Raw genomic sequence first — 27,766 nt, forward strand, 5'->3', positions numbered from 1 at the left:
ACCGCGGACAGCGCTCACTGCTGCCGCGGTCTGTCCCTATAAAACAGCCCTCTCTTAGCTAGTGGGCTCATGCTGGGCAGTCAGGAGTTTTCACTGCCCCTATTACATGCAGCGCAGCTGCAAGAGGAGGGGGAGGAGAGGTTATGCCCACAACAGCAGCACTAGACAGCCTATGCAAAAGAAAGGGCTGCATTGTGTTATATATGCATACGTATTATATAGAAAATGCTATATGTATATAAGGGCACGTATTATACCATAGAAAATGCTATATGTATATAAGGGCATGTATTATAACAGGGAATATGCTATATGTACTTTGACTATAAGCACATGGCTGGAGGCCATTTTAATCATGCTTCCTGTTTCTTTTCCAGAACGTTCCTGTCCTACAACACTACTCCACCGGATGGCGCAGGGGTGTTAGTAGGAATTTTGGATCAGGTTTCTTATAGTCTGCCCACGTGCACTGCACTTTGGCCATATACACACTTTAGTAATTTTACTGAGTCGTGGAATTTGTCTGTTTTTGTCTATTTATTTGTCTGGTTACATAATGAGTAAGGCACCAGCTAAAACAAAAAGCAGTTTCACTGCAATGTCTGTAAGAGTGGGTTGCCAGAGGGTTCTACCACATGCACAGTATGTTTTGTAAATACAATTTCTCTGACGTCCTAAGTGGATGCTGGGGACTCCGTCAGGACCATGGGGAATAGCGGCTCCGCAGGAGACAGGGCACAAAAGTAAAAGCTTTAGGATCAGGTGGTGTGCACTGGCTCCTCCCCCTATGACCCTCCTCCAAGCCTCAGTTAGGTTTTTGTGCCCGGCCGAGAAGGGTGCAATCTAGGTGGCTCTCCTAAAGAGCTGCTTAGAGTAAAAGTTTTGTTAGGTTTTTTATTTTCAGTGAGTCCTGCTGGCAACAGGCTCACTGCAACGAGGGACTTAGGGGAGAAGAAGTGAACTCACTCACCTGCGTGCAGGATGGATTGGCTTCTTAGGCTACTGGACACTAGCTCCAGAGGGACGATCACAGGTACAGCCTGGATGGGTCACCGGAGCCGCGCCGCCGACCCCCTTGCAGATGCTGAAGAGAGAAGAGGTCCAGAAATCGGCGGCTGAAGACTTCTCAGTCTTCATGAGGTAGCGCACAGCACTGCAGCTGTGCGCCATTGCTCTCAGCACACTTCACACCAACGGTCACTGAGGGTGCAGGGCGCTGGGGGGGGCGCCCTGGGCAGCAATGAAAGTACCTATGCTGGCTAAAAAACATCACATATAGCCTCTGGGGCTATATGGATGTATTTAACCCCTGCCAGGTTGTCAGAAAAACGGGAGAAGAAGCCCGCCGAAAAGGGGGCGGGGCCTATTCTCCTCAGCACACAGCGCCATTTTCCTACACAGCTCCGCTGCTAGGAAGGCTCCCAGGCTCTCCCCTGCACTGCACTACAGAAACAGGGTTAAAACAGAGAGGGGGGGCACTTATTTGGCGATATTATTATATATTAAGATGCTATAAGGGAAAACACTTATATAAGGTTGTCCCTGTATAATTATAGCGTTTTGGTGTGTGCTGGCAAACTCTCCCTCTGTCTCCCCAAAGGGCTAGTGGGGTCCTGTCCTCTATCAGAGCATTCCCTGTGTGTGTGCTGTGTGTCGGTACGTGTGTGTCGACATGTATGAGGACGATGTTGGTGAGGAGGCGGAGCAATTGCCTGTAATGGTGATGTCACTCTCTAGGGAGTCGACACCGGAATGGATGGCTTATTTAGGGAATTACGTGATAATGTCAACATGCTGCAAGGTCGGTTGACGACATGAGACGGCCGGCAAACCAATTAGTACCTGTCCAGGCGTCTCAAACACCGTCAGGGGCTTTAAAACGCCCATTTACCTCAGTCGGTCGACACAGACACGGACACTGACTCCAGTGTCGACGGTGAAGAAACAAACGTATTTTCCATTAGGGCCACACGTTACATGTTAAGGGCAATGAAGGAGGTGTTACATATTTCTGATACTACAAGTACCACAAAAAAGGGTATTATGTGGGGTGTGAAAAAACTACCTGTAGTTTTTCCTGAATCAGATAAATTAAATGAAGTGTGTGATGATGCGTGGGTTTCCCCCGATAGAAAATTATTGGCGTTATACCCTTTCCCGCCAGAAGTTAGGGCGCGTTGGGAAACACCCCTTAGGGTGGATAAGGCGCTCACACGCTTATCAAAACAAGTGGCGTTACCGTCTCCAGATACGGCCGCCCTCAAGGAGCCAGCTGATAGGAGGCTGGAAAATATCCTAAAAAGTATATACACACATACTGGTGTTATACTGCGACCAGCGATCGCCTCAGCCTGGATGTGCAGCGCTGGGGTGGCTTGGTCGGATTCCCTGACTGAAAATATTGATACCCTTGACAGGGACAGTATTTTATTGACTATAGAGCATTTAAAGGATGCATTTCTATATATGCGAGATGCACAGAGGGATATTTGCACTCTGGCATCAAGAGTAAGTGCGATGTCCATATCTGCCAGAAGATGTTTATGGACACGACAGTGGTCAGGTGATGCAGATTCCAAACGGCACATGGAAGTATTGCCGTATAAAGGGGAGGAGTTATTTGGGGTCGGTCCATCGGACCTGGTGGCCACGGCAACAGCTGGAAAATCCACCTTTTTTACCCCAAGTCACATCTCGGCAGAAAAAGACACCGTCTTTTCAGCCTCAGTCCTTTAGTCCCCATAAGGGCAAGCGGGCAAAAGGCCAGTCATATCTGCCCAGGGATAGAGGAAAGGGAAGAAGACTGCAGCAGGCAGCCCCTTCCCAGGAACAGAAGCCCTCCACCGCTTCTGCCAAGTCCTCAGCATGACGCTGGGGCCGTACAAGCGGACTCAGGTGCGGTGGGGGGTCGTCTCAAGAGTTTCAGCGCGCAGTGGGCTCACTCGCAAGTGGACCCCTGGATCCTACAAGTAGTATCCCAGGGGTACAGATTGTAAATTCGAGACGTCTCCCCCTCGCAGGTTCCTGAAGTCTGCTTTACCAACGTCTCCCTCCGACAGGGAGGCAGTATTGGAAACAATTCACAAGCTGTATTCCCAGCAGGTGATAATCAAAGTACCCCTCCTACAACAAGGAAAGGGGTATTATTCCACACTATATTGTGGTACTGAAGCCAGACGGCTCGGTGAGACCTATTCTAAATCTGAAATCTTTGAACACTTACATACAAAGGTTCAAATCAAGATGGAGTCACTCAGAGCAGTGATAGCGAACCAGGAAGAAGGGGACTATATGGTGTCCCTGGACATCAAGGATGCTTACCTCCATGTCCCAATTTGCCCTTCTCACCAAGGGTACCTCGGGTTCGTGGTACAGAACTGTCACTATCAGTTTCAGACGCTGCCGTTTGGATTGTCCACGGCACCCCGGGTCTTTACCAAGGTAATGGCCGAAATGATGATCCTTCTTCAAAGAAAAGGCGTCTTAATTATCCCTTACTTGGACGATCTCCTGATAAGGGCAAGGTCCAGAGAACAGTTGGAGGTCGGAGTAGCACTATCTCAAGTAGTTCTACGACCGCACGGGTGGATTCTAAATATTCCAAAATCGCAGCTGTTTCCGACGACACGTCTGCTGTTCCTAGGGATGATTCTGGACACTGTCCAGAAAAAGGTGTTTCTCCCGGAGGAGAAAGCCAGGGAGTTATCCGAGCTAGTCAGAAACCTCCTAAAACCAGGCCAAGTGTCAGTGCATCAATGCACAAGAGTCCTGGGAAAAATGGTGGCTTCTTACGAAGCGATTCCATTCGGCAGATTTCACGCAAGAATTTTTCAGTGGGATCTGCTGGACGAATGGTCCGGATCGCAACTTCAGATGCATCAGCGGATAATCCTGTCTCCAAGGACAAGGGTGTCTCTTCTGTGGTGGCTGCAGAGTGCTCATCTATTAGAGGGCAGCACATTCGGCATTCAGGACTGGGTTCTGGTGACCACGGATGCCAGCCTGAGAGGCTGGGGAGCAGTCACACAGGGAAGAAATTTCCAAGGAGTGTGGTCAAGTCTGGAGACTTCTCTCCACATAAATATACTGGAGCTAAGGGCAATTTACAATGCTCTGAGCCTAGGAAGACCTCTGCTTCAAAGTCAACCGGTGCTGATCCAGTCGGACAACATCACGGCAGTCGCCCACGTAAACAGACAGGGCGGCACAAGAAGCAGGAGGGCAATGGCGGCAAGGATTCTTCGCTGGGCGAAAAATCATGTGATAACACTGTCAGCGGTGTTCATTCCGGGAGTGGACAACTGGGAAGCAGACTTCCTCAGCAGGAACGACCTCCACCCGGGAGAGTGGGGACTTCATCTGGAAGTCTTCCACATGATTGTGAACCGTTGGGAAAGACCAAAGGTGGACATGATGGCGTCCCGTCTGAACAAAAAACTGGACAGGTATTGCGCCAGGTCAAGAGACCCTCAGGCAATAGCTGGGACGCTCTGGTAACACCGTGGGTGTACCAGTCGGTGTATGTGTTCCCTCCTCTGCCTCTCATACCCAAGGTACTGAGAATTATAAGACGGAGAGGAGTAAGAACTATACTCGTGGCTCCGGATTGGCCAAGAAGGACTTGGTACCCGGAACTTCAAGAGATACTAAGAAGGGACTTGCTTCAGCAAGGATCATGTCTGTTCCAAGACTTACCGCGGCTGCGTTTGACGGCATGGCGGTTGAACGCCGGATCCTAAGGGAAAAAGGCATTCCGGAAGAGGTCATCCCTACCCTGGTCAGAGCCAGGAAGGAGGTGACCGCACAACATTATCACCGCATTTGGCGAAAATATGTTGCATGGTGTGAGGCCAGGAAGGTCCCCACGGAGGAATTTCAACTCGGTCGATTCCTGCATTTCCTACAAACAGGAGTGTCTATGGGCCTCAAATTGGGGTCCATTAAGGTTCAAATTTCGGCCCTGTCGATTTTCTTCCAGAAAGAATTGGCTTCAGTTCCTGAAGTCCAGAAGTTTGTCAAGGGAGTACTGCATATACAACCCCCTTTTGGCACTGTGGGATCTCAACGTAGTTCTGGGATTCCTCAAATCACATTGGTTTAAACCGCTCAAATCTGTGGATTTGAAATATCTCACATGGAAAGTGACCATGCTGTTGGCCCTGGCCTCGGCCAGGCGAGTGTCAGAATTGGCGGCTTTGTCTCACAAAAGCCCATATCTGATTGTCCATTCGGACAGGGCAGAGCTGCGGACTCGTCCCCAGTTTCTCCCTAAGGTGGTGTCAGCGTTTCACCTGAACCAGCTTATTGTGGTACCTGCGGCTACTAGGGACTTGGAGGACTCCAAGTTGCTAGATGTTGTCAGGGCCCTGAAAATATAGGTTTCCAGGACGGCTGGAGTCAGGAAAACTGACTTGCTGTTATCCTGTATGCACCCAACAAACTGGGTGCTCTTGCTTCTAAGCAGACGATTGCTAGTTGGATGTGTAGTACAATTCAGCTTGCACATTCTGTGGCAGGCCTGCCACAGCCAAAATATGTAAATGCCCATTCCACAAGGAAGGTGGGCTCATCTTGGGCGGCTGCCCGAGGGGTCTCGGCTTTACAACTTTGCCGAGCTGCTACTTGGTCAGGGGCAAACACGTTTGAAAAATTCTACAAATTTGATACCCTGGCTGAGGAGGACCTGGAGTTCTCTCATTCGGTGCTGCAGAGTCATCCGCACTCTCCCGCCCGTTTGGGAGCTTTGGTATAATCCCCATGGTCCTGACGGAGTCCCCAGCATCCACTTAGGACGTCAGAGAAAATAAGAATTTACTTACCGATAATTCTATTTCTCGTAGTCCGTAGTGGATGCTGGGCGCCCATCCCAAGTGCGGATTGTCTGCAATACTTGTACATAGTTATTGTTACAAAAATCGGGTTATTATTGTTGTGAGCCATCTTTTCAGAGGCTCCGCTGTTATCATGCTGTTAACTGGGTTCAGATCACAGGTTGTACAGTGTGATTGGTGTGGCTGGTATGAGTCTTACCCGGGATTCAAAATCCTTCCTTATTGTGTACGCTCGTCCGGGCACAGTGTCCTAACTGAGGCTTGGAGGAGGGTCATAGGGGGAGGAGCCAGTGCACACCACCTGATCCTAAAGCTTTTACTTTTGTGCCCTGTCTCCTGCGGAGCCGCTATTCCCCATGGTCCTGACGGAGTCCCCAGCATCCACTACGGACTACGAGAAATAGAATTATCGGTAAGTAAATTCTTATTTTTACTCCCATTTCCTCTCCGATTTTGCAAAGATAGTTATCATTTGCCTTGTACTTTAGCAGTTTCTGCTATGTTGCAATCCTGACGATTCTATGCCAGACCCAACTGCGCAAGATGATTATGAGAAGGGTGAATTAGACCAGCAGTCAGATAGTGAGGATATTGACAGCCCGGGCATTGATAATTTCATCAGGGCGGTGCGTCAGTCTCTGAAGTTTATAGAGACTGAAGAACCTCTGACAAATTATGAGGTGGTATTTACTAAACGACAGATCTCCAGTGTGTTTTTTTTTTTTTTGTTTTTTTTACGGAATCTCTTAATAAGATGTTAATAGAGAATCCTGAAAAAACAGGTTTCTATACCTCGCCGATTTAAGTCTCGTTATCCGTTCCAAAGTCGGTGACATCTACATGGGAGAATTCGCCAATGGTGTAATTCCAGTACCAACTGCTACTACGCTTCAAGACCCGTCAGAGCGTAAACTAGAAGCTATGCTAAAGTCGATGTATACAGCAGCAGGGGTGTTGCTTCGACCGCGTGTGGTTGGCATTTGGGTAACTAAGGCGCTAATTGTATGGATAACAGAACTCCGGTCCGCCCTACAAGACGACCACCTTATACTTCTCGCTGATCAAATCTGTCAAGCTGCTGATTATCTACGTACAGCTTCTACGGACGTCTGACAGGTCACTTCTCGCCTTTCAGCGTCACTAGTTACGGCACGACGAGCACTCTGGCTGCGTTCTTGCCAGGCGGAGGCAGAGGTCAAGAGAAGCATTACCTTACGGGGTGAAAAGTTGTTTGGTCCTGAATTGGACAAATGGATTTCTGAGACCACGGGGGGGGGCCCAAGTCTGCTTTCCTACCATTGCTTCCAACAGTAACTAGACGGAAATACTCTGGACCAGCGTTCAAATCCTTTAGACCTCAGCCCTTTCGAGGCCGTGGTAGAGGAACAACCACACCTGGTAGACGAGGCAGAGGACGTGGTTTTCAACAAACCACCACCCGTCGTCCAAACGCTAAGGTCACCGACAAGCCAGTGGCATGACGGGCTTCCAGCCCATCTCAGATCTCTAGTTGTGGGGGCACGCCTTCAGACGTTCCATTTGGTGTGGTTCCAGACATCCACAGATGGGTGGATCCGCAATTTAGTGTTAAAAGGTTACAAAATAGAGTTAGACTGTCTCCCACCAGTGCGGTTTTTCAAGACAGGACTGCCTGTGTCGGAAGACAAAACGGCGGTTCTGCAAATTGCCATTCAGTCTCTGCTAAATTCAGCAGTTTGATTCTGGTCCCTGTGCACCAACAAGGTAAGGGTTATTATTCCAGACTTTTTGTAGTACCAAAGCCGGATGGTTCGGTCAGACCAATATTGAACCTAAAGGGGCTCAATCAGTACGTCATTTACTACAGATTCAAGATGGAATCCCTGCAGTCAGTCATTGCAGGTTTAGAGCCACAGGAATTCATGATTGCACTGGATCTCAAGGATGCGTACTTACACATTCCAATTTGGCCACCTCATCAGAGGTTCTTAAGGTTTGCGGTGTGGCAAAACCATTCCCAATTCCAGGCTCTACCGTTTGGCCTCTCGTCAGCGTCTCGGGTATTCACCAAAGTGATGTCTGTGATGATAGCTCATCTCTGATCCCTGGGAGTGATAATAGTTCCGTACTTGGACGATCTGTTCATCAAAGCTCCGTCTCAACAGATACTCCTACAACATGCCTTGCTCACGTACAATATGCTAGTTCAGCACGGTTGGGTGGTCACCTTCAATAAATCAAATCTGACTCTGTCTTAACGACTTCAGTTCCTAGGAATGATTCTCAATACGGTGAGTCAAAGAATTTACCTACCAGACCAGAAAGTGCAGAGTATTCGTCATCTGGTACAGTTAGTGCTCAAGCCACGCACAGTCTCGGTACATTTGTACATTCAACTGTTAGGAAAAATGGAGGCAGCTTTCGAAGAGCTTCAGTTCGGAAGATTCACTCACGTCCTTTTCAACTGGATGTGCTCGCACAGTGGTCAGGCTCGCATCTGCAGATTCACCAGATGGTGCGGTTGTCTCCACGGGCCAGAGTATCTCTACTCTGGTGGCTCAAAGTACACAATCTAACCACAGGGAAACGGTCCGGCATCTGCTATTGGACAATTCTAACGACGGACGCGAGTCTCAGAGGTTGGGGAGCTGTGGTCCAAAATTGTCAGCTCCAGGGTCTCTGGGCGGATCGCGAAAGATTGTTGTCGATAAATGTCCTGGAACTCCGGGCAGTTTACAGCGCGCTGCGACAAGCAGTGCACATGCTCTGGTCTCAGACTGTCCAGGTGCAGTCGGACAACGCGACGGCAGTCGCGTACATCAACAAACGAGGAACGAGAAGCCGCATGGCCATGCGGGAAGTAGCTCGAATCCTCAATTTGGGCCGAGCATCACCAAGTAATATTGTTGGCAGTGTTCACTCCGGGAGTGGACAACTGGAAGGCGGATTATCTCAGCCGTCGGGATTTTCATCCACGAGAATGGGCATTAAATCCAGAAGTGTTTCACATGTTGGTCCAGAGGTGGGGTTAGCCACAAGTGGACCTGATGGCATCTCGCCACAATCACCAAACACCCCAGTATGTGTCCAGAACGCGAGATCCAAAGGCAGTGGCAGTGGATGCTCTCACAATCGCGTGGCCGTTCAGCCTCGTGTATCCGTTTCCACCGTTTCTGCTGCTCCCTCTGTTGCTAAAACGGATCAAACGAGAGTCTGCCACAGTCATACTAGTGGCGCCTCATTGGCCTCGAAGAGCATGGTTCTCGGATCTCCACGCACTACTCGCAGACGATCCTTGGCCGCTCCCGCTACGTCCGGACCTGTTACAACAGGGTCCGTTCCATTACCCCAATTTAGCGCGGCTGCTTTTGACGGGGTGGCTGTTGAGACCGCCCTCTTCAGAAGAGAGGGCATTCCGGAATCTGTTATACTAACCATGTTACGTGCTAGGAAGCCAGTTACAGCAGCTCATTATCACAGAATTTGGCGTGCCTATATAGGTTGGTGTGAAGCTCGGAAGTTTCCGACATCATCTTTCAAGTTATCCCGTTTTTTGATATTTCTAAAGACGGGGTTGGATGGAGGACTACGTTTATCTACACTAAAGGTGCAGGTCTCTGCCTTGTCAGTTTACTTTCAAAGGCGTTTGGCTCTTTAGCCGACTGTACACACTTTCCTGCAAGGTGTCCTCAGAGTACAACCTCCATTTATACCTACTACAGCGCCATGGGACTTGAATCTGGTTTTAGTTTTTTTATAGTCTTCATATTTTGAACCCTTACAACAAGTGGATATTAAGTTTCTCACTTGGAAAACTATTTTTCTCCTAGCCTTAGCTTCGGCAAGGCGTGTTCGGATTTGGGTGACTTGTCATGCAAGCCACCGTATTTGGAGTTTCACGATAACAGAGCGGAACTTCGGACGAATCCCGCTTTCCTGCCAAAGGTAGTGTCATCTTTTCACATCAATCAACCAATAGTGGTTCCTGTGTTAACAGAAGATTCAGGAACTTTGGATGTGGTACGCACACTACGCGTTTATGTAGCCCGAACTTCTACAGTTCGTAAGACGGATACGTTGTTTGTTCTCTCTGATGCTGCCAAGATCGGTTGGCCAGCTTCCAAGCAGACTTTATCCAGATGGATCAAACTGACCATACGTCAGGCTTACCTTCAGCAGCCTACATCAGTAACATGCCACATGTTCTGTGGGAACATCATGGGCAGCTGGTCGTGGGGCTTCTACGACGCAGCTTTGCCGTGCGCCTACATGGTCATCAGTGCACACGTTTGTGCACTTTTACAAGTTTGATACGTTTGCGGCATCAGCTTCTTGCTTTGGCCGCCTAGTGTTACAGGTGCCAAACAGCTCTCTCGCCCAAGGGGGAAACTTTGGTACGTCCCAAGAGTACTCCAGTGACTCCTAGAGGATGAAAAAGAAAATAGGATTTTGGTACTTACCAGATAAATCCCTTTCTTTGAATCCATAGGGGGACTGGACGCCCACCCAGAGCAGTTTTACCTATCTTGCGGTAAGTTCAGTGGATCTTATGGTAACACATTCTCACCGACTTGTTCAAATGTTCAAGTTCTATCGGTTATGGTGTCAACTGTTTTGTAGTCCGTTATGTTATGTGTCAACTTTATTGTTGTCCGTTATGTTATAATGTTATATGTAATTCTCCATTGTCATCCTCTCTATCGCTCCTGTTCGGCTCAGGAAAAAACACTGAGGAATTATGGGAGTATGGAGGGGAGGAGAGTTACTAAATTTAAATATTCAGTGCCTGTCCTGCTAACACCGTCCATATCCCAAGAGTACTCCAGTGCCCCCTATGGATTCAAAGAAAAGGATTTATCTGGTAAGTACCAAAATCCTATTTTTTATGTGTATTGTTCAGAAATTGTTAAGAATAACCAAAATTTGACTTTCTTTCAGGACATACATGAAACACAAGCGGGATGATGGAGCAGATAAGACACAAGACAATGAAATTGTGGATGTTACTCCTATCATGATCTGCGTGTTTGTGGTTATGTGCTGCTCCATGTTGGTTCTTCTCTTCAACTTTTATGATCATTTAGGTAAAAAAAAAAACAGTAGTTAGTTAACCCGCATGGTATGCACACACATACATATTTAATTATACTTCACACGGATGCTATCCTGAAAGTCATGTATGAAGGGCAAAATATTCATCCTGCATGTCAGCAATGTGTGTATGCTTTGTCTTTCTCTCTAAAGTGCATACATTTGCTCAGCATGGTCTGCCAACAGGGATGGTACTGCAAGTAATACCTGACTTCGCGCCCATTTACTGAATGAGCAGCCAACTAATCGTTAGTGCTTGCTCCCTAAGGGATGAGGAATCCAACCTCTCTAACAGAGTACATTTGTAATAGATCTGTAAGGTGCAGGTCCTAACGATTGAATAGTGCATGTTTAGTGCATGTTTTGCAGGTCTCCTCACAGAATCGCAAGTGAAATAATTAGCTCCACCTGTGGACCTTTTTAAAATGTGTCAGTGAGTAATTAATACACCTGTGCACCTGCTGGGTTACCTGCAAAACATGCACTGTGTGGGCCCCCGAGGACCGAGTTTGAGAACCTCTGCTATAAGGGAACATTTAACAGTTTTCTAGCCCAGTCCCCTTTTCCTCATTGAAATATCAGGATATGAAATTTAGAATTTGTTTTTGCAGTTTTGCTTGGTGGTTAAAATCCTCTCGTCTACTGTATCTCAATTATGTTTGTATCCGCAAAGCTGTCATAGTAGCACATTTAGGACATCTTTAAGTGTTAGGATTTAAGTGCAACATTATCTTGTGCTGCAGGGATACAAATTTTAAATAAACATATCTTTCACCTCAATCCATAGTAAAGAAAGAAAAAGCAGTCGTGTGTGTGCGCGCTACTGTACATGCAACAGCAGACCGTATTTCCCAATTGCATTTCAGCTCCTTGGAATCCGACATGGGCCCTCATTCCGAGTTGTTTGCTCGGTAATTTTCTTCGCATCGCAGCGATTTTCCGCTAATTGCGCATGCGCAATGTTCGCAGTGGGTGTTTCTGGGCGGAAACTGGCCGTTTTATGGGAGTGTGTGAAAAAACACTGCCGTTTCTGGGAAAAATGCAGGAGTGGCTGAAGAAACGGGGGAGTTTCTGGGCGAACGCTGGGTGTGTTTGTGACGTCAAACCAGGAACGACGAGCACTGAACTGATCGCACTGGAAGAGTAAGTCTCGAGCTACTCAGAAACTGCACAGAGAAATCTTTTCGCAATATTGCGAATACTTCATTCGCAATTCTGCTAAGCTAAGATTCACTCCCAGTAGGCGGCGGCTTAGCGTGTGCAATGCTGCTAAAAGCAGCTTGCGAGCGAACAACTCGGAATGAGGGCCATAGTTTGTTCAGGTGCAAGTTCGTACTGTTGGTGATGTGGATTATTGGGTTGACCTGAATTAGGTAGACAGTCCATAGGTCGACATGTAAAAGGTAGACACTTGAAAAGTTCGACCGATACAAATGGTGGACACAGTCAAAAGGTCAACATGGAAATGGTCGACAAAAAGTATACACAGTTTTTCATTATGGGTGTAATTGTCTATGTTAAACACGTGACCCCAATTCGTTTTCTGTGTGGCTCGCTTCACTCTTCCTGCTTCGGGCAAGGTGCCTCGCTGTGCTCAGTGCAGGTTACTATTCCCAATAATTCATGTGGATGGTAAATGAAACCCCCCTTCCCCCCAAAAAGACCTCATGTCGACCATTGTCATTGTCATGTTGACCTTTCATACCTGTCAACCTTGAGCACTGTTGACCTTTTGTACCTCTCAACCATATGGAGTCAACTTGTCAACCTGATCCCTTTTGATGGATTAGCGCTAAACTCTAAAGGACTCTCTGTCAGTATCTCTTCACACAAAGCAAATACGCAATCTGAGTTTACACTGCAGTTATACATTACATCACTAGATCTCACACTCTGATTTGCTGCACTCTTTCTAGAAAGGTGAACATTTTATTGTGTCTTTTGTAGAATAGATGAATCTCTGCACATGCCACGCTGATTAGATTGCAATTCCCTCAATATGCCCAAACTAAACTTCTCCTAATAGCAATTGCCATGTTGGCATCCAGTCACACCCCTCCGCTTCAAGTGGAAATGCGACTGAGTAGTGTTTATGACTCCGAAGCATTTGTAGATGCATGTGCTCGACTATGGAGAATGGACAGTGCTGCAAATTGCAAGCTCCAGCCGCAAAAACTGACCTGGTGCAAAGCTGCATCAGCCCCAGAATGTGTAAAGTCCTGATTAAGCATAGTTGTTACTGCTGGGTCTGTATTTGATTCTCTGAAATAAAGACCCCTCAACAGAATTCCTGGTCACCCTAGTAATATAGATTGCATCTAACCAGCCACTATACACTCATTAGACAGCACATTGTTCCTGTTATGTAGTGCAGTTTGTATATACTCTTGAGTTGCACAGCATGTTCTAGATGTCACCATGCCATTTAATGGCTCACAAATTTAGATGCAGTTGTTGTCTAGTACACACCAGATAATGCAGATACAGCATTAATGCATAAATTACAATCTTACAGAGCTACTGTGGTAAATGTAGTAACCTGCGAGATGCTAGTATTGGCGAGTTCCCGGCAAGTCTGGCGGATGTTTTAAAGGGCATTCATTAAAAGGCAAAACCAACCTGTTTTTCCTTTTAAATGATTACCCCTTTTAAAACATCAAGCAGATGCCGATGCCTGCATTTTGCAGCTTATTACATTTACACTATACTCTTTTCTCTAACGTCCTAGTGGATGCTGGGGACTCCGTCAGGACCATGGGGATTAGCGGCTCCGCAGGAGACAGGGCACAAAAATAAAGCTTTAGGATCAGGTGGTGTGCACTGGCTCCTCCCCCTATGACCCTCCTCCAAGCCTCAGTTAGGTTTTTGTGCCCGTCCGAGCAGGGTGCAATCTAGGTGGCTCTCCTAAAGAGCTGCTTAGAAAAAGTTTTTAGGTTTTTTATTTTCAGTGAGTCCTGCTGGCAACAGGCTCACTGCATCGAGGGACTTAGGGGAGAGAAGTGAACTCACCTGCGTGCAGGATGGATTGGCTTCTTAGGCTACTGGACACCATTAGCTCCAGAGGGAGTCGGAACACAGGTCTCACCCTGGGGTTCGTCCCGGAGCCGCGCCGCCGACCCCCCTTGCAGATGCCGAAGATGGAAGAGGTCCAGAAGCAGGCGGCAGAAGACTTTTCAGTCTTCCTGAGGTAGCGCACAGCACTGCAGCTGTGCGCCATTGTTGTCAGCACACTTCACACAGCGGTCACGGAGGGTGCAGGGCGTTGGGGGGGCGCCCTGGGCAGCAATATATAATACCTTTTTATGGCTAAAAATACATCACATATAGCCCTTTGAGGCTATATGGATGTATTTAACCCCTGCCAGATCTCACAGATTCCGGAGAAGAGCCCGCCGAAATAGGGGGCGGGGCTTATTCTCCTCAGCACACAGCGCCATTTTCCTGCTCAGCTCCGCTGTGAGGAAGGCTCCCAGGACTCTCCCCTGCACTGCACTACAGAAACAGGGTAAAACAGAGAGGGGGGGCACTTTTTTTGGCGATATTAATATATTTAAGCTGCTATAAGGATACAACACTTATATAGGGTTGTTCCCATATATATTATAGCGCTTTGGTGTGTGCTGGCAAACTCTCCCTCTGTCTCCCCAAAGGGCTAGTGGGGTCCTGTCTTCAATAGAGCATTCCCTGTGTGTCTGCTGTGTGTCGGTACGTGTGTGTCGACATGTATGAGGACGATGTTGGTGTGGAGGCAGAGCAATTGCCGGTAATGGTGATGTCACCCCCTAGGGAGTCGACACCGGAATGGATGGCTTTGTTTATGGAATTACGTGATAATGTCAGCACATTACAAAAATCAGTTGACGACATGAGACGGCCGTCAAACCAGTTGGTACCTGCCCAGGCGTCTCAGACACCGTCAGGGGCTGTAAAACGCCCTTTACCTCAGTCGGTCGATACAGACCCAGACACGGACACTGAATCTAGTGTCGACGGTGAAGAAACAAACGTATTTTCCAGTAGGGCCACACGTTATATGATCACGGCAATTAAGGAGACTTTGCATATCTCTGATACTACAAGTACCACAAAAAGGGGTATTATGTGGGGGGTGAAAAAACTACCTGTAGTTTTTCCTGAATCAGAGGAATTGAATGATGTATGTGATGAAGCGTGGGTTAACCCAGATAGAAAAGGGCTAATTTCTAAAAAGTTATTGGCATTATACCCTTTCCCGACAGAGGTTAGGGCGCGCTGGGAAACACCCCCTAAGGTGGATAAGGCGCTCACACGCTTATCAAAACAAGTGGCGTTACCGTCTCCTGATACGGCCGCCCTCAAGGATCCAGCTGATAGGAGGCTGGAAACTACTCTAAAAAGTATATACACACATACTGGTGTTATACTGCGACCAGCCATCGCCTCAGCCTGGATGTGCAGTGCTGGAGTGGTCTGGTCGGATTCCCTGACTGAAAATATTGATACCCTGGATAGGGACAGTATTTTACAGACTTTAGAGCAATTAAAGGATGCTTTTCTTTATATGCGAGATGCTCAGAGGGATATTTGCACTCTGGCATCGAGAGTAAGTGCGATGTCCATATCTGCCAGAAGAAGTTTATGGACACGACAGTGGTCAGGTGATGCGGATTCCAAACGGCATATGGAAGTATTGCCGTATAAAGGGGAGGAATTATTTGGCGTCGGTCTATCGGATTTGGTGGCCACGGCAACTGCCGGGAAATCCACCTTTTTACCTCAGACCCCCTCCCAACAGAAAAAGACACCGTCTTTTCAACCGCAGTCCTTTCGGTCCTATAAGAACAAGCGGGCAAAAGGACAGTCATATCTGCCCCGACGCAGAGGAAAGGGTAAGAGAGGGCAGCAAGCAGCCCCTTCCCAGGAACAGAAGCCCTCCGCGGGTTCTGCAAAGCCCTCAGCATGACGCTGGGGCTTTACAAGCGGACTCAGGAGCGGTGGGGGGTCGACTCAAGAATTTCAGCGCGCAGTGGGCTTGCTCACAGGTGGACCCCTGGATCCTGCAGGTAGTATCTCAGGGTTACAGGTTGGAATTCGAGAAGTCTCCCCCTCGCCGGTTCCTAAAGTCTGCTTTGCCAACGTCTCCCTCAGACAGGGCGACGGTATTGGAAGCCATTCACAAGCTGTTTTCTCAGCAGGTGATAGTCAAGGTACCCCTCCTACAACAGGGAAAGGGGTATTACTCCACGCTATTTGTGGTACCGAAGCCGGACGGCTCGGTAAGACCTATTCTAAATCTGAAATCTTTGAACCTGTACATACAAAAATTCAAGTTCAAGATGGAATCACTCAGAGCAGTGATAGCGAATCTGGAAGAAGGGGACTTTATGGTGTCCCTGGACATAAAAGATGCTTACCTGCATGTCCCAATTTGCCCTTCACATCAAGGGTACCTCAGGTTCGTGGTGCAAAACTGTCATTATCAGTTTCAGACGCTGCCGTTTGGATTGTCCACGGCACCTCGGGTCTTTACCAAGGTAATGGCCGAAATGATGATTCTTCTGCGAAGAAGAGGCGTATTAATTATCCCTTACTTGGACGATCTCCTGATAAGGGCAAGGTCCAGAGAACAGCTGGAGGACGGAGTAGCACTAACCCAAGTAGTGCTGCAACAACACGGGTGGATTCTGAATTTCCCAAAATCTCAGTTGACCCCGACAACACGTCTGCTGTTCCTGGGAATGATTCTGGACACGGTTCAGAAAAAGGTGTTTCTTCCGGAGGAGAAAGCCAAGGAGTTATCCGAACTTGTCAGGAACCTCCTAAAACCAGGAAAAGTGTCTGTGCATCAATGCACAAGAGTCCTGGGAAAGATGGTGGCTTCTTACGAAGCAATCCCATTCGGCAGATTCCACGCACGAACTTTTCAGTGGGATCTGCTGGACAAATGGTCCGGATCGCATCTGCAGATGCATCAGCGGATAACCTTATCGCCACGGACAAGGGTGTCTCTTCTGTGGTGGTTGCAGAGTGCTCATCTGTTAGAAGGCCGCAGATTCGGCATACAGGACTGGGTCCTGGTGACCACGGATGCCAGTCTGAGAGGCTGGGGAGCGGTCACACAGGGAAGAAACTTCCAGGGAGTATGGTCAAGCCTGGAGATGTCTCTTCACATAAATATATTGGAGCTAAGAGCGATTTACAATGCTCTAAGCCTGGCAAAACCCCTGCTTCGGGGTCAGCCGGTGTTGATCCAGTCAGACAACATCACGGCAGTCGCCCACGTAAACAGACATGGCGGCACAAGAAGCAGGAGAGCAATGGCAGAAGCTGCAAGGATTCTTCGCTGGGCGGAAGATCATGTGATAGCACTGTCAGCAGTGTTCATTCCGGGAGTGGACAACTGGGAAGCAGACTTCCTCAGCAGACACGATCTACACCCGGGAGAGTGGGGACTTCATCCAGAAGTCTTCCACATGATTGTGAACCGTTGGGAAAAACCAAAGGTGGATATGATGGCGTCTCGCCTCAACAAAAAACTGGACAGGTATTGCGCCAGGTCAAGAGACCCTCAGGCAATAGCTGTGGACGCTCTGGTAACACCGTGGGTGTTCCAGTCAGTGTATGTGTTTCCTCCTCTGCCTCTCATACCCAAAGTACTGAGAATTATACGGCAAAGGGGAGTAAGAACGATACTCGTGGCTCCGGATTGGCCAAGAAGAACTTGGTACCCGGAACTTCAGGAGATGCTCACGGAAAATCCGTGGCCTCTACCTCTAAGACGGGACCTGATTCAGCAGGGACCGTGTCTATTCCAAGACTTACCGCGGCTGCGTTTGACGGCGTGGCGGTTGAACGCCGAATTCTAAGGGAAAAAGGCATTCCAGAAGAGGTCATTCCTACACTGGTTAAAGCCAGGAAGGAGGTGACTGCACAACATTATCACCGCATTTGGAGAAAATATGTTGCGTGGTGTGAGGCCAGGAAGGCCCCCACGGAGGAATTTCAATTGGGTCGATTCCTACATTTCCTGCAAACAGGATTGTCTATGGGCCTCAAGTTGGGGTCCATTAAGGTTCAAATTTCGGCCCTGTCGATTTTCTTCCAGAAAGAATTGGCTTCAGTTCCTGAAGTCCAGACTTTTGTAAAAGGAGTACTACATATACAGCCCCCGGTTGTGCCCCCAGTGGCTCCGTGGGACCTTAATGTAGTTTTGGATTTTCTCAAATCCCATTGGTTTGAGCCACTCAAATCGGCGGATTTGAAATATCTTACATGGAAAGTAACCATGCTACTGGCTCTGGCTTCAGCCAGGAGAGTATCAGAATTGGCGGCTTTATCATATAAGAGCCCATATCTGATTTTCCATACGGACAGGGCAGAACTGCGGACGCGTCCTCATTTTCTGCCTAAGGTGGTGTCAGCGTTTCACCTGAACCAGCCTATTGTGGTGCCTGCGGCTACTAACGATTTGGAGGATTCCAAGTTGTTGGACGTGGTCCGGGCATTGAAAATATATATTTCAAGAACGGCGGGAGTCAGAAAGTCTGACTCACTGTTTATATTGTATGCACCCAACAAGCTGGGTGCTCCTGCTTCTAAGCAGACGATTGCTCGTTGGATTTGTAGCACAATTCAACTTGCACATTCTGTGGCAGGCCTGCCACAGCCTAAATCTGTCAAGGCCCATTCCACAAGGAAGGTGGGCTCATCCTGGGCGGCTGCCCGAGGGGTCTCGGCATTACAACTCTGCCGAGCAGCTACGTGGTCGGGGGAGAACACGTTTGTAAAATTCTACAAATTTGATACCCTGGCTAAAGAGGACCTGGAGTTCTCTCATTCGGTGCTGCAGAGTCATCCGCACTCTCCCGCCCGTTTGGGAGCTTTGGTATAATCCCCATGGTCCTGACGGAGTCCCCAGCATCCACTAGGACGTTAGAGAAAATAAGATTTTACTTACCGATAAATCTATTTCTCGTAGTCCGTAGTGGATGCTGGGCGCCCATCCCAAGTGCGGATTGTCTGCAATACTTGTACATAGTTATTGTTACAAAAAAATCGGGTTGTTCTTGTTGTGAGCCGTCTGTTCAGAGGCTCCTACGTTGTCATACTGTTAACTGGGTTCAGATCACAAGTTGTACGGTGTGATTGGTGTGGCTGGTATGAGTCTTACCCGGGATTCAAAATCCTTCCTTATTGTGTACGCTCGTCCGGGCACAGTATCCTAACTGAGGCTTGGAGGAGGGTCATAGGGGGAGGAGCCAGTGCACACCACCTGATCCTAAAGCTTTATTTTTGTGCCCTGTCTCCTGCGGAGCCGCTAATCCCCATGGTCCTGACGGAGTCCCCAGCATCCACTACGGACTACGAGAAATAGATTTATCGGTAAGTAAAATCTTATTTTTATACTGTCCGAAAACCAGTATAGCATGAAGAGATATTGACCGCTTTGAAGTTTGTTTTCCACCGTAAAGTAAATTAATTGAGCCATTTTCCCCAGTTATTTTGTGAAGTTCCCTCCTGTGATGTTTCCACTGTTTGCTCAGTTCAGCAAGGGTATTTACAGTTACCGGAGACCCTTTAAATCTTTTTTCTAGACATTTTCAGAAACTACCAGGCTGCCACTATAAGGAGTGACCAAACAAGTGCTAGTGGTGGGTGGGAGGGTGTTTACAAATCAATATCTAAAATGAAAAGTTTTTATAATGCTCTTCATAAGCAGCAATAAATCTTCACGTCCGTGCTTTCAAGCCAATTATCACAAATACAAACAATATTAGTAATAATGCATTTTAAATGTAAATTTCTTTCTTTATGCAGTTTACATAATCATTGGGATTTTCTGCTTGGCTGCATCCATTGGTCTGTATAGCTGCCTTTCTCCATTTGTCCGCAGAATTCCATGTGGGAAATGCAGGTAAGGGCCTAAAAAGTATGTTGCATTTCTATTTAGATTTTTCCAGATTTGTGTATGCAATTGGGATAAATGGCACATTTTTATTTATTTTTATTTTAGTCCTGAGTGCAAATATTCAGTACTTTCACATTATATTACTATACAGATAGCAATAATTGCAGTCATACAAACACATATAAAGCAAAAGAGATAAACCATGGGAATATGATAAAGGACTTGCTCAGTCAGAAAGATGATATGCAGTATAGTAAATAAAGAGCAGAAACTGATAATGCTGATAAAGTGAATGCCCAGTGTTTAATCCTGAACATATGTCCTATAAAACAGGTGTATAACTATTGACTCCTAAACAGCCAGAGATGAGCTTAGCTGGACAGTCCATCCTCAAGGCAACAGTATATGTATTTGTCCTTGGCTGTGGGTAGCGGGTGTGGGACAGTAAGATCTCACTTACCGCCGGGGGCAAAACTGAATCGTCTGCCGCCGGTATCTGCAGTTCCGTGTCCGCTTTCCTCGTTTCCTCCGTGTGTTCTTTCAGAGGCGCCGGTCCCCGTCTCTGTAGTCGGCGCCGCTTCTCTCTGCTTCTACCGGGGTCTCGTCTGCTCCTTCCTGGTGCCGGCGTCACGTGAGCGGGCGATGCAGGTCCGGAGCTGTGTCTTTCTCCTTCTCCGGCCGGAGAAGGGTGTGCTGACGTGGGAGGGGGGTATTCTGTGTGTATGTCAGGTCTCAGGTCTCCAACGCGTTTCAGCTTACAAGCCTTTTTCTAGGATTACGTTCCTGCTGATCTGGATGTCATTTAAGCTAATGTCGGAAGCGTGATTGGTTGTAGGTGATTGACGCCCTCTTATCCAATTGGTTGCTTCTCGTACCACAGATGTCAATCAATAATTATCTGGTCCATATTCCTGATTGCTTTGTATAATGTACTGGATAATATAAACGTAAGATGATGTAATATTGAAGGGGGGGGGGGTTGGGTTTTTGCAAATCTTATTGGTGAATGTAATGAATTACATATCACCATTTTCGTGTGTATACACCCATATCATATATATGATATGATATGGGTGTATACACACGAAAATGGTGATATGTAATTCATTACATTCACCAATAAGATTTGCAAAAACCCAACCCCCCCCCCTTCAATATTACATCATCTTACGTTTATATTATCCAGTACATTATACAAAGCAATCAGGAATATGGACCAGATAATTATTGATTGACATCTGTGGTACGAGAAGCAACCAATTGGATAAGAGGGCGTCAATCACCTACAACCAATCACGCTTCCGACATTAGCTTAAATGACATCCAGATCAGCAGGAACGTAATCCTAGAAAAAGGCTTGTAAGCTGAAACGCGTTGGAGACCTGAGACCTGACATACACACAGAATACCCCCCTCCCACGTCAGCACACCCTTCTCCGGCCGGAGAAGGAGAAAGACACAGCTCCGGACCTGCATCGCCCGCTCACATGACACCACACGTGACGCCGGCACCAGGAAGGAGCAGACGAGACCCCGGAAGAAGCAGAGAGAAGCGGCGCCGACTACAGAGACGGGGACCGGCGCCTCTTAAAGAACACACGGAGGAAACGAGGAAAGCGGACACGGAACTGCAGATACCGGCGGCAGACGATTCAGTTTTGCCCCCGGCGGTAAGTGAGATCTTACTGTCCCACACCCGCTACCCACAGCCAAGGACAAATACATATAGTGTGACAGGTGGGACGCCGCAAACTGTTACACTCAGAAAACCACACATATAAACAAACTTACCAGAAGCACATAGGCTCACCACACCTATGGTAAAGGTGACCCACAAACAGGGTACACCCGACATTAACCCCTGCAGGGGTCCTTCTGAGAAGGTATACCATTAGGAGGGTATACACATAAAGGGTGGTCTGCAAGACACCTGATAGTGGTAATTGGACATATTGATCATAAGGGCCTTAACACAAGTGTACCATCCAGGAGGGTACACCCAGAAAGGGTAGTCTGCAGGGCACACCTGAAGAGGGTCCACCCTATTTTAATATCAAATAAATATACACAACCCAGTTCATGGTTTACGCATCATCATTGTACCCATAAGATATATTGTGTCATTCCCCACTAGCACATATCAATCCCCCATTCCCCCCTTAATTTTCCTTCCCCCCCTCCCGCTACCCAAAGAGCGCGCTGACCTACCTTTCCAAATTACCTGCAACAGGAGGTAGGACACCTCCAGGTTAAGCAGCACTCATCCCCAACCTTTCCCAGTGAGTGCAATCTCTCTCCATCCTCTAAACATCCTCAAGGCAAATCTGTGTTCTTACTGCTTTTTGGAGTATGGATAGCCAAAAATAAGTGACCACCTGACCTGCTGAATAATCTTTTCCGCAGTATTCACCTGTACCGTTTGGTATGAGGCTGTTCCAAATGCTAGGTGACATGTTATCGGCTTTCTTTGCCACCATCCATAAAGCACACATTTCTGAAGTGGCTATGCTGTTACCCTATGGACCGCTTTCCTACTGTTTGGTGCCATTTGCACATGTTGCAAAGTTGTGGAATCCAGCCTGCTCACAGTTCTGCAATTGTATCTCCTATTCTTTCTGATGAACCTGACTCAATGATCCAGGGATATTAAGTCATACATTTTTTATATCTTTTTCCTGATTGGTGCTATTCGGAGACCTATTATTGGATGTTTTGAAAGCTCTTTATTGCATGAACCATCTGTGGGACCTTTCAGTGACGAGTGTTTTTATTTTGATAGCCATTTAAAGTGTATTAGTACTAGTATATGGCAAGAATGTCCAAATAATATCTATTTTGATTCCATAATGTAAAAACATAACATTTATAGCCACCGTGTATAAAAATGTGATATGTATTTATATAAAATACATAATATATATTATATTATGTTCGCTCATTTACAGGTTGTTGTTTTTTTTTTTTTTTTTGTCCACTTGACATTATTAACCTTTTACATGTTTCAATCTATCTGTAAAATACCTGTGCGACTTATCACATTTCTAATTGAGACTTTCCTTCTATTATAGAATACCAGATAATAACCTACCGTACTTTCGCAACCGACCACATGTCTGGAAGATCCTATTAGCATCCTTCTGTGTAGCTGTCAGTGTGACGTGGGGGGTGTTTAGGAATGAAGATCAGTAAGTATTTAATATAGCATAATCAGGCTAGTATACTATAGAAACCCAAAGGAATCTTTTCTATCAAACTGTCGTGTTTCTGTCAGGTGGGCTTGGATACTCCAGGATATCCTTGGTATTGCTTTCTGCCTGTATATGTTGAAGACCATCCGTCTGCCCACATTTAAGGTAAAGTGCTTATAATGTTCTCCTCATTCCTTCTTTGTGCTTTCAGGTACAATTCTCTTCTGGAACAGCTGGACCTGAAATGCATGTGACTTATTGTCTGCAAAAAAAAATACTAAAATATTGACCAATATGTATGTAACAAGTCCAAGGGGTTATTAGGAGTTCAATCGTGGTAGCGCAATTATTTGTTACCTCACGTGCCACAATGTGCATCTGTACCCCCAATAGACGGTGGTAAGAGGTCAGGGTTGTAGGACAGAGAATTGCTGGCCTCTGCAACTGGAGCTTAGTGAGGTACCGTAGTTACTGTAAGCTGCCCAGTAGTGACTGAGTGATCCGATGTTGTGCCCTAGGACACAGCTCAGATCACTACTGAAGCAGGAGGTGTCTGCTTGTAACAGATGCCTCCTGCTGCATTACCATACAGCGTTATCACGCCTCCTGCTGCATATCACACAGGAAGCAGCAGTGATAGCAACTTCACCCACATCTGAATTAGGCCCCATGTGTTAGTAGGCAAATGGCAAAAAGCCCCACAAATGCCCATAATGCTTCGCCACTATAGCTTCCTCTGGCAGTGGTGTTAGTAACAGAAGCTGAATGCGCTGCTGGAGAAAACAGTAATAACCCTTTTTTTCCTGTGAAAATGCCCCCCAAAAAGTGGTAATCGCTGCTTCATACATTTGTCCAAAAATGCTTGGCTTTTTCTGAAAGGAGAATGGTTATAAGTATTTATTAAACCTCCTATTTTGGGAAATAAGTCCCTACTGTTTCATCAATTACAGGTGTAAAATATTTCTTTGTTAAAATGTAGCTTGCATCGGAATGTGACCTTTTTTGAATATATAGGCCTGTTAAGTAGAAATAGTAAATGCTTTATGTGACGCACCTAATTCAGTAGCAGACTCAGATTTCTCAATAGCATCTTGTATTGGAAACGGTTGTTCATGAATTTCTTTATAATATTTTTAAATCTTCCATATTTCCTTGCAGGCCTGCACCCTACTCCTGTTTGTTCTCTTTGTATATGATGTGTTCTTCGTATTCATCACTCCATTTTTAACAAAGGTATGATCTGTGTTGGGTGGGGCATAAAGTCAGTAATTTCATCAGTAGAAGCATTGCCCTTCCTCACCATTGTTATCCTGCTCTAGCTTGGATTACACCATGTTATGTACAGATGTAGCCACGCTCATCGTGACTACATTTCCTGTCTACGTGCGCCGCGCCGTGCTGCTTATATTGCCGCCCCATTCATAGTTAATCTAAGGGGTACGCGCACCTTAGATGTGGTCGTGGAAAACAAGGCGTGAATGCGCCTGGATGTAGCCAATATTAAGAAATATTTTTGGTTTTCCATGACAGAATGGAGAAAGTGTCATGGTGGAAGTTGCTGCTGGCCCATCAGATTCATCTTCTCAGGAAAAGGTAACAAGTGACCTCTGCTGTTGTATAGTAATGTATTATTATTATTATTATTAACATTTATATAATTCCAGCATACCTCGTAGCACTTTACAATTCTGCGTACATATTAGCAATCTTAAAAATAGTAAATAGCTGAAAATTAGTAAATATCTGTTTTGAACGGACACCATGAGTGTGTGTGTGTTAACTATGGGAAACTGGTTGTACCGTCATTCATTCATGCTTTGTAGCAATCCGATTATTTCATTTGTTATCCTCCGATGATGAGAGATTGATTCAAGGTAGACTATTCTAACATGACTCTGTATACACTATTTTTGTATAAAAAGCATATACGGTTGTATACAGTGGTAGAGATGGCTGGTACATTAAAAGTAGCTTAAAGGTCCTTGTTCTCCAATACACATTATCTGCTTCCCCACACACGCATATGATCATATTCCTCACCCCTAATACTGTGTGTTACACACACACACATACGCGCACACTCCAATCACATCACTTAGCCATCTTATTGAGTGGTCCTCTAATTCAAAGATTACACGGAGCTCAAATCTTCCAACGTTTCAGATTAATTTAATTCATTACCAGAGAACTAAATATATAATTTAATTTATATTACGGGCAGGTAGCACTCCATGGCATTTCAATTAATACACCACACCACCAAACATTTTTCCAACGTTTCAGATGTATTCACATCGACAAAAGATGTAAATACTGAAACGCTGGAAAAATGTTTGGAGGTGTGGTACATTCATTGAAAAGCCGTGGAGTGCTACCTGCCCACTCATATTTATGTAAATCACTATTTACTATGGTAAGCACCTGGGTATCTGCCGTGTATGCTATGGAGTGCCGGTCTTCGCTTGTACTATATAATATTGCAAAACTTTTAGGTAGGTGTGGAAAAAAGGCCTTTAACCCTTTTGACAACGGTTCATACGGATCCCACCAGGAGACGATCCTTATGTGAGATAAACTTCAGCTGGCTTTAATGGAGCTGAGAAGAAAAAAAAAATCAGTGTTTTGCTTACAATCAGCACAGTATCATTCCAGCGGTGGAACCGTTACAGGTGGAGAGTCACTGACAGACTCAGACAGTGAGGACAACCAGCTGCTGGCTCATTTGTGGCAATGAAGGCCAGCTAAATATCGTATCTATCATCGGTATTCCATTATAACAGCCGCAATTGCCATATGAACCATTGTCAAATGGTTAAAGGCCCTTCCAACCCAGCAATTAAGAGCACCGTCATTGTGAGTACTCACAAGGACCCATATCCTAACATACTTTTTATTAGCAAGCTTGCCTAAATATAAATAGACTCCTTGAATGGTATTCAAATTGTATCGCTCTGTTGGACACACTGTTGCAAAATAATAGCAGAAGGTGTCTATAGTGAAGAACTTTTTACCATTCTGCTACAAAGAACTTTCCTGGGGAATTACAATATTATATTACATGTGAATGGGAATATTGTATGTTTTTCAATATATTTGTTTTAAAATATTTTATTGAATTTAATATTTCATATGTATATAACGTGTTGCAATAAATTTATGTATTTATGGTCACAATACTGCCCCTCCCATCTCTAAGTAAATCTTTTTCAGTATACTGGGTTCAGCAACCCCTTAACCGGAGAGCGGCAGTTTGTAGACCATCCATTGGTAACCACCATTTGCCTTCAAAACAGCATCAATTCTTCTAGGTTCACTTGCACAGTTTTTGAAGGAACCCGGCAGGGAGGGTGTTCAGAACACTTTGCAGATCTTCTGTGGTTGTAGGCTTGCTCAAATCCTTCTGTCTCTTCATGTAATCCCAGACAGACTCGATGTTGAGATCAAGGTTCTGTGGGGGCCATATCATCACTTCCAGGACTCCTTGTTCTTCTTTACGCTGAAGATAGTTCTTAATGACATTGGCTTTATGTTTGGGGTCGTTGTCCTGCTACAGAATAAATTTGGAGCCAATCACGCCTTCCTGATGGTACTGCCTGTATTTCTTAGCTTTGAGGAAACCATTAATCTTGACCAAATCTCAATCATCGAGTCTGTCTGCAATTACATGAAGAGACAGAAGGATTTGAGAGAGCCTACATCCACAGAAGATGTGTGGTTCATTCTCAAAGATGTTTGGAACAACCTGTTTGCCAAGTTTCTTCCCATGGCTTTTAGTCACAGGTGAAACTGCTAGCTCCCCCTGCTACGCATCTGGGCTTGGGTGGAATGCTCTTACATGTTAACAATGCTGTTTATAGAGCAGGGATGGGGAACCTTCGGCCCTCCAGCTGTTGTTTAACTACATATCCCAGCATGACCAAAACAACAATAAGGCAGCTCTAACTGAGATGGATTGTCTGATTTTCAACGCAATTTATTAAAACTTAAAAACATACCCACAATAAATGGCTAATAAAATTGGCTGGTAATTGTCACACTGCAGTACAAAGCCTCTAATCACCATACATGTAAAACACTTATCGCTTGTTCCAATATTTCCATATATCCCAGCATGCCCTGCAACAGTTTTAGCATCGCCAAATAGCAAAACTGTAGCAAGGCATGCTGGTATGTGTAGTTCAGCAGCTGGAGAGGCGAAGGTTCCCCATCCCTGTTGTAGAGGATAATGCTCGATTTCCATTTCATTAAGTTTTTGACAATAGGATCCACATATAATTGTTGGCAATGTATGAAAAGAAAATATGATATATTCCTTATGCCTCTCTAAACACCGTGAAGGATTGTAGACTCTTCAGAGGCATGGTAATGGTTTAACCAAGCCATTCGTTAAATCACTGTTACCAAGCCTCAATTTTATGTTATTTGTAACTGTTGCCAGTAGCTGTGTCCATTTTATAATGGTAGCCATGTGTTTTCTATACCAGCTTCCAATGGTGCTGAAAGTGCCAAGATTAAACTCCTCCCCATTGGCTTTGTGTGACAGGCCTTTCTCTCTTTTGGGTTTTGGAGACATATTGGTGCCAGGTAAGGACATTGCTTAACTTGTCCATTTTATAACAGGAATGCAATTTTAATCTAGGACAGTCCTATTTTATTGAATCTGGAAACTTCCTTGAAACTTCGAATGTTCCACCCTTTGTATTTGACATTAGCTGTATAGATGTGTTTTTTATCATTTATTATAAATTTCCATGTTTACATTTTAATATTGAACAAAATCCATGTCTGCG

At 46.0% G+C, this 27,766-nt stretch overlaps 1 protein-coding gene across 7 annotated transcripts in view; it reads left to right on the forward strand.

The window, feature by feature from the left end:
- Nucleotides 1–27,766, forward strand: part of SPPL2B (signal peptide peptidase like 2B) — a 171,565-nt gene that overhangs the window by 104,281 nt on the left and 39,518 nt on the right. For all 7 annotated transcript variants that reach the window (XR_010177381.1, XM_063920077.1, XM_063920078.1 and 4 more), the window contains exons 6-12: nt 10,749–10,894; nt 19,698–19,794; nt 22,857–22,973; nt 23,060–23,141; nt 24,135–24,209; nt 24,507–24,569; nt 27,461–27,560. Coding sequence is in view for 6 of the 7 variants with exons in the window: in XM_063920077.1 (XP_063776147.1) it covers nt 10,749–10,894; nt 19,698–19,794; nt 22,857–22,973; nt 23,060–23,141; nt 24,135–24,209; nt 24,507–24,569; nt 27,461–27,560 (680 nt within the window). In the remaining variant the exon portion in view is untranslated. The remainder of the gene's footprint in view (nt 1–10,748; nt 10,895–19,697; nt 19,795–22,856; nt 22,974–23,059; nt 23,142–24,134; nt 24,210–24,506; nt 24,570–27,460; nt 27,561–27,766) is intronic.

The sequence above is a fragment of the Pseudophryne corroboree genome, chromosome 1, assembly GCF_028390025.1.
Source record: "Pseudophryne corroboree isolate aPseCor3 chromosome 1, aPseCor3.hap2, whole genome shotgun sequence".
Taxonomy (NCBI): domain Eukaryota; kingdom Metazoa; phylum Chordata; class Amphibia; order Anura; family Myobatrachidae; genus Pseudophryne; species Pseudophryne corroboree.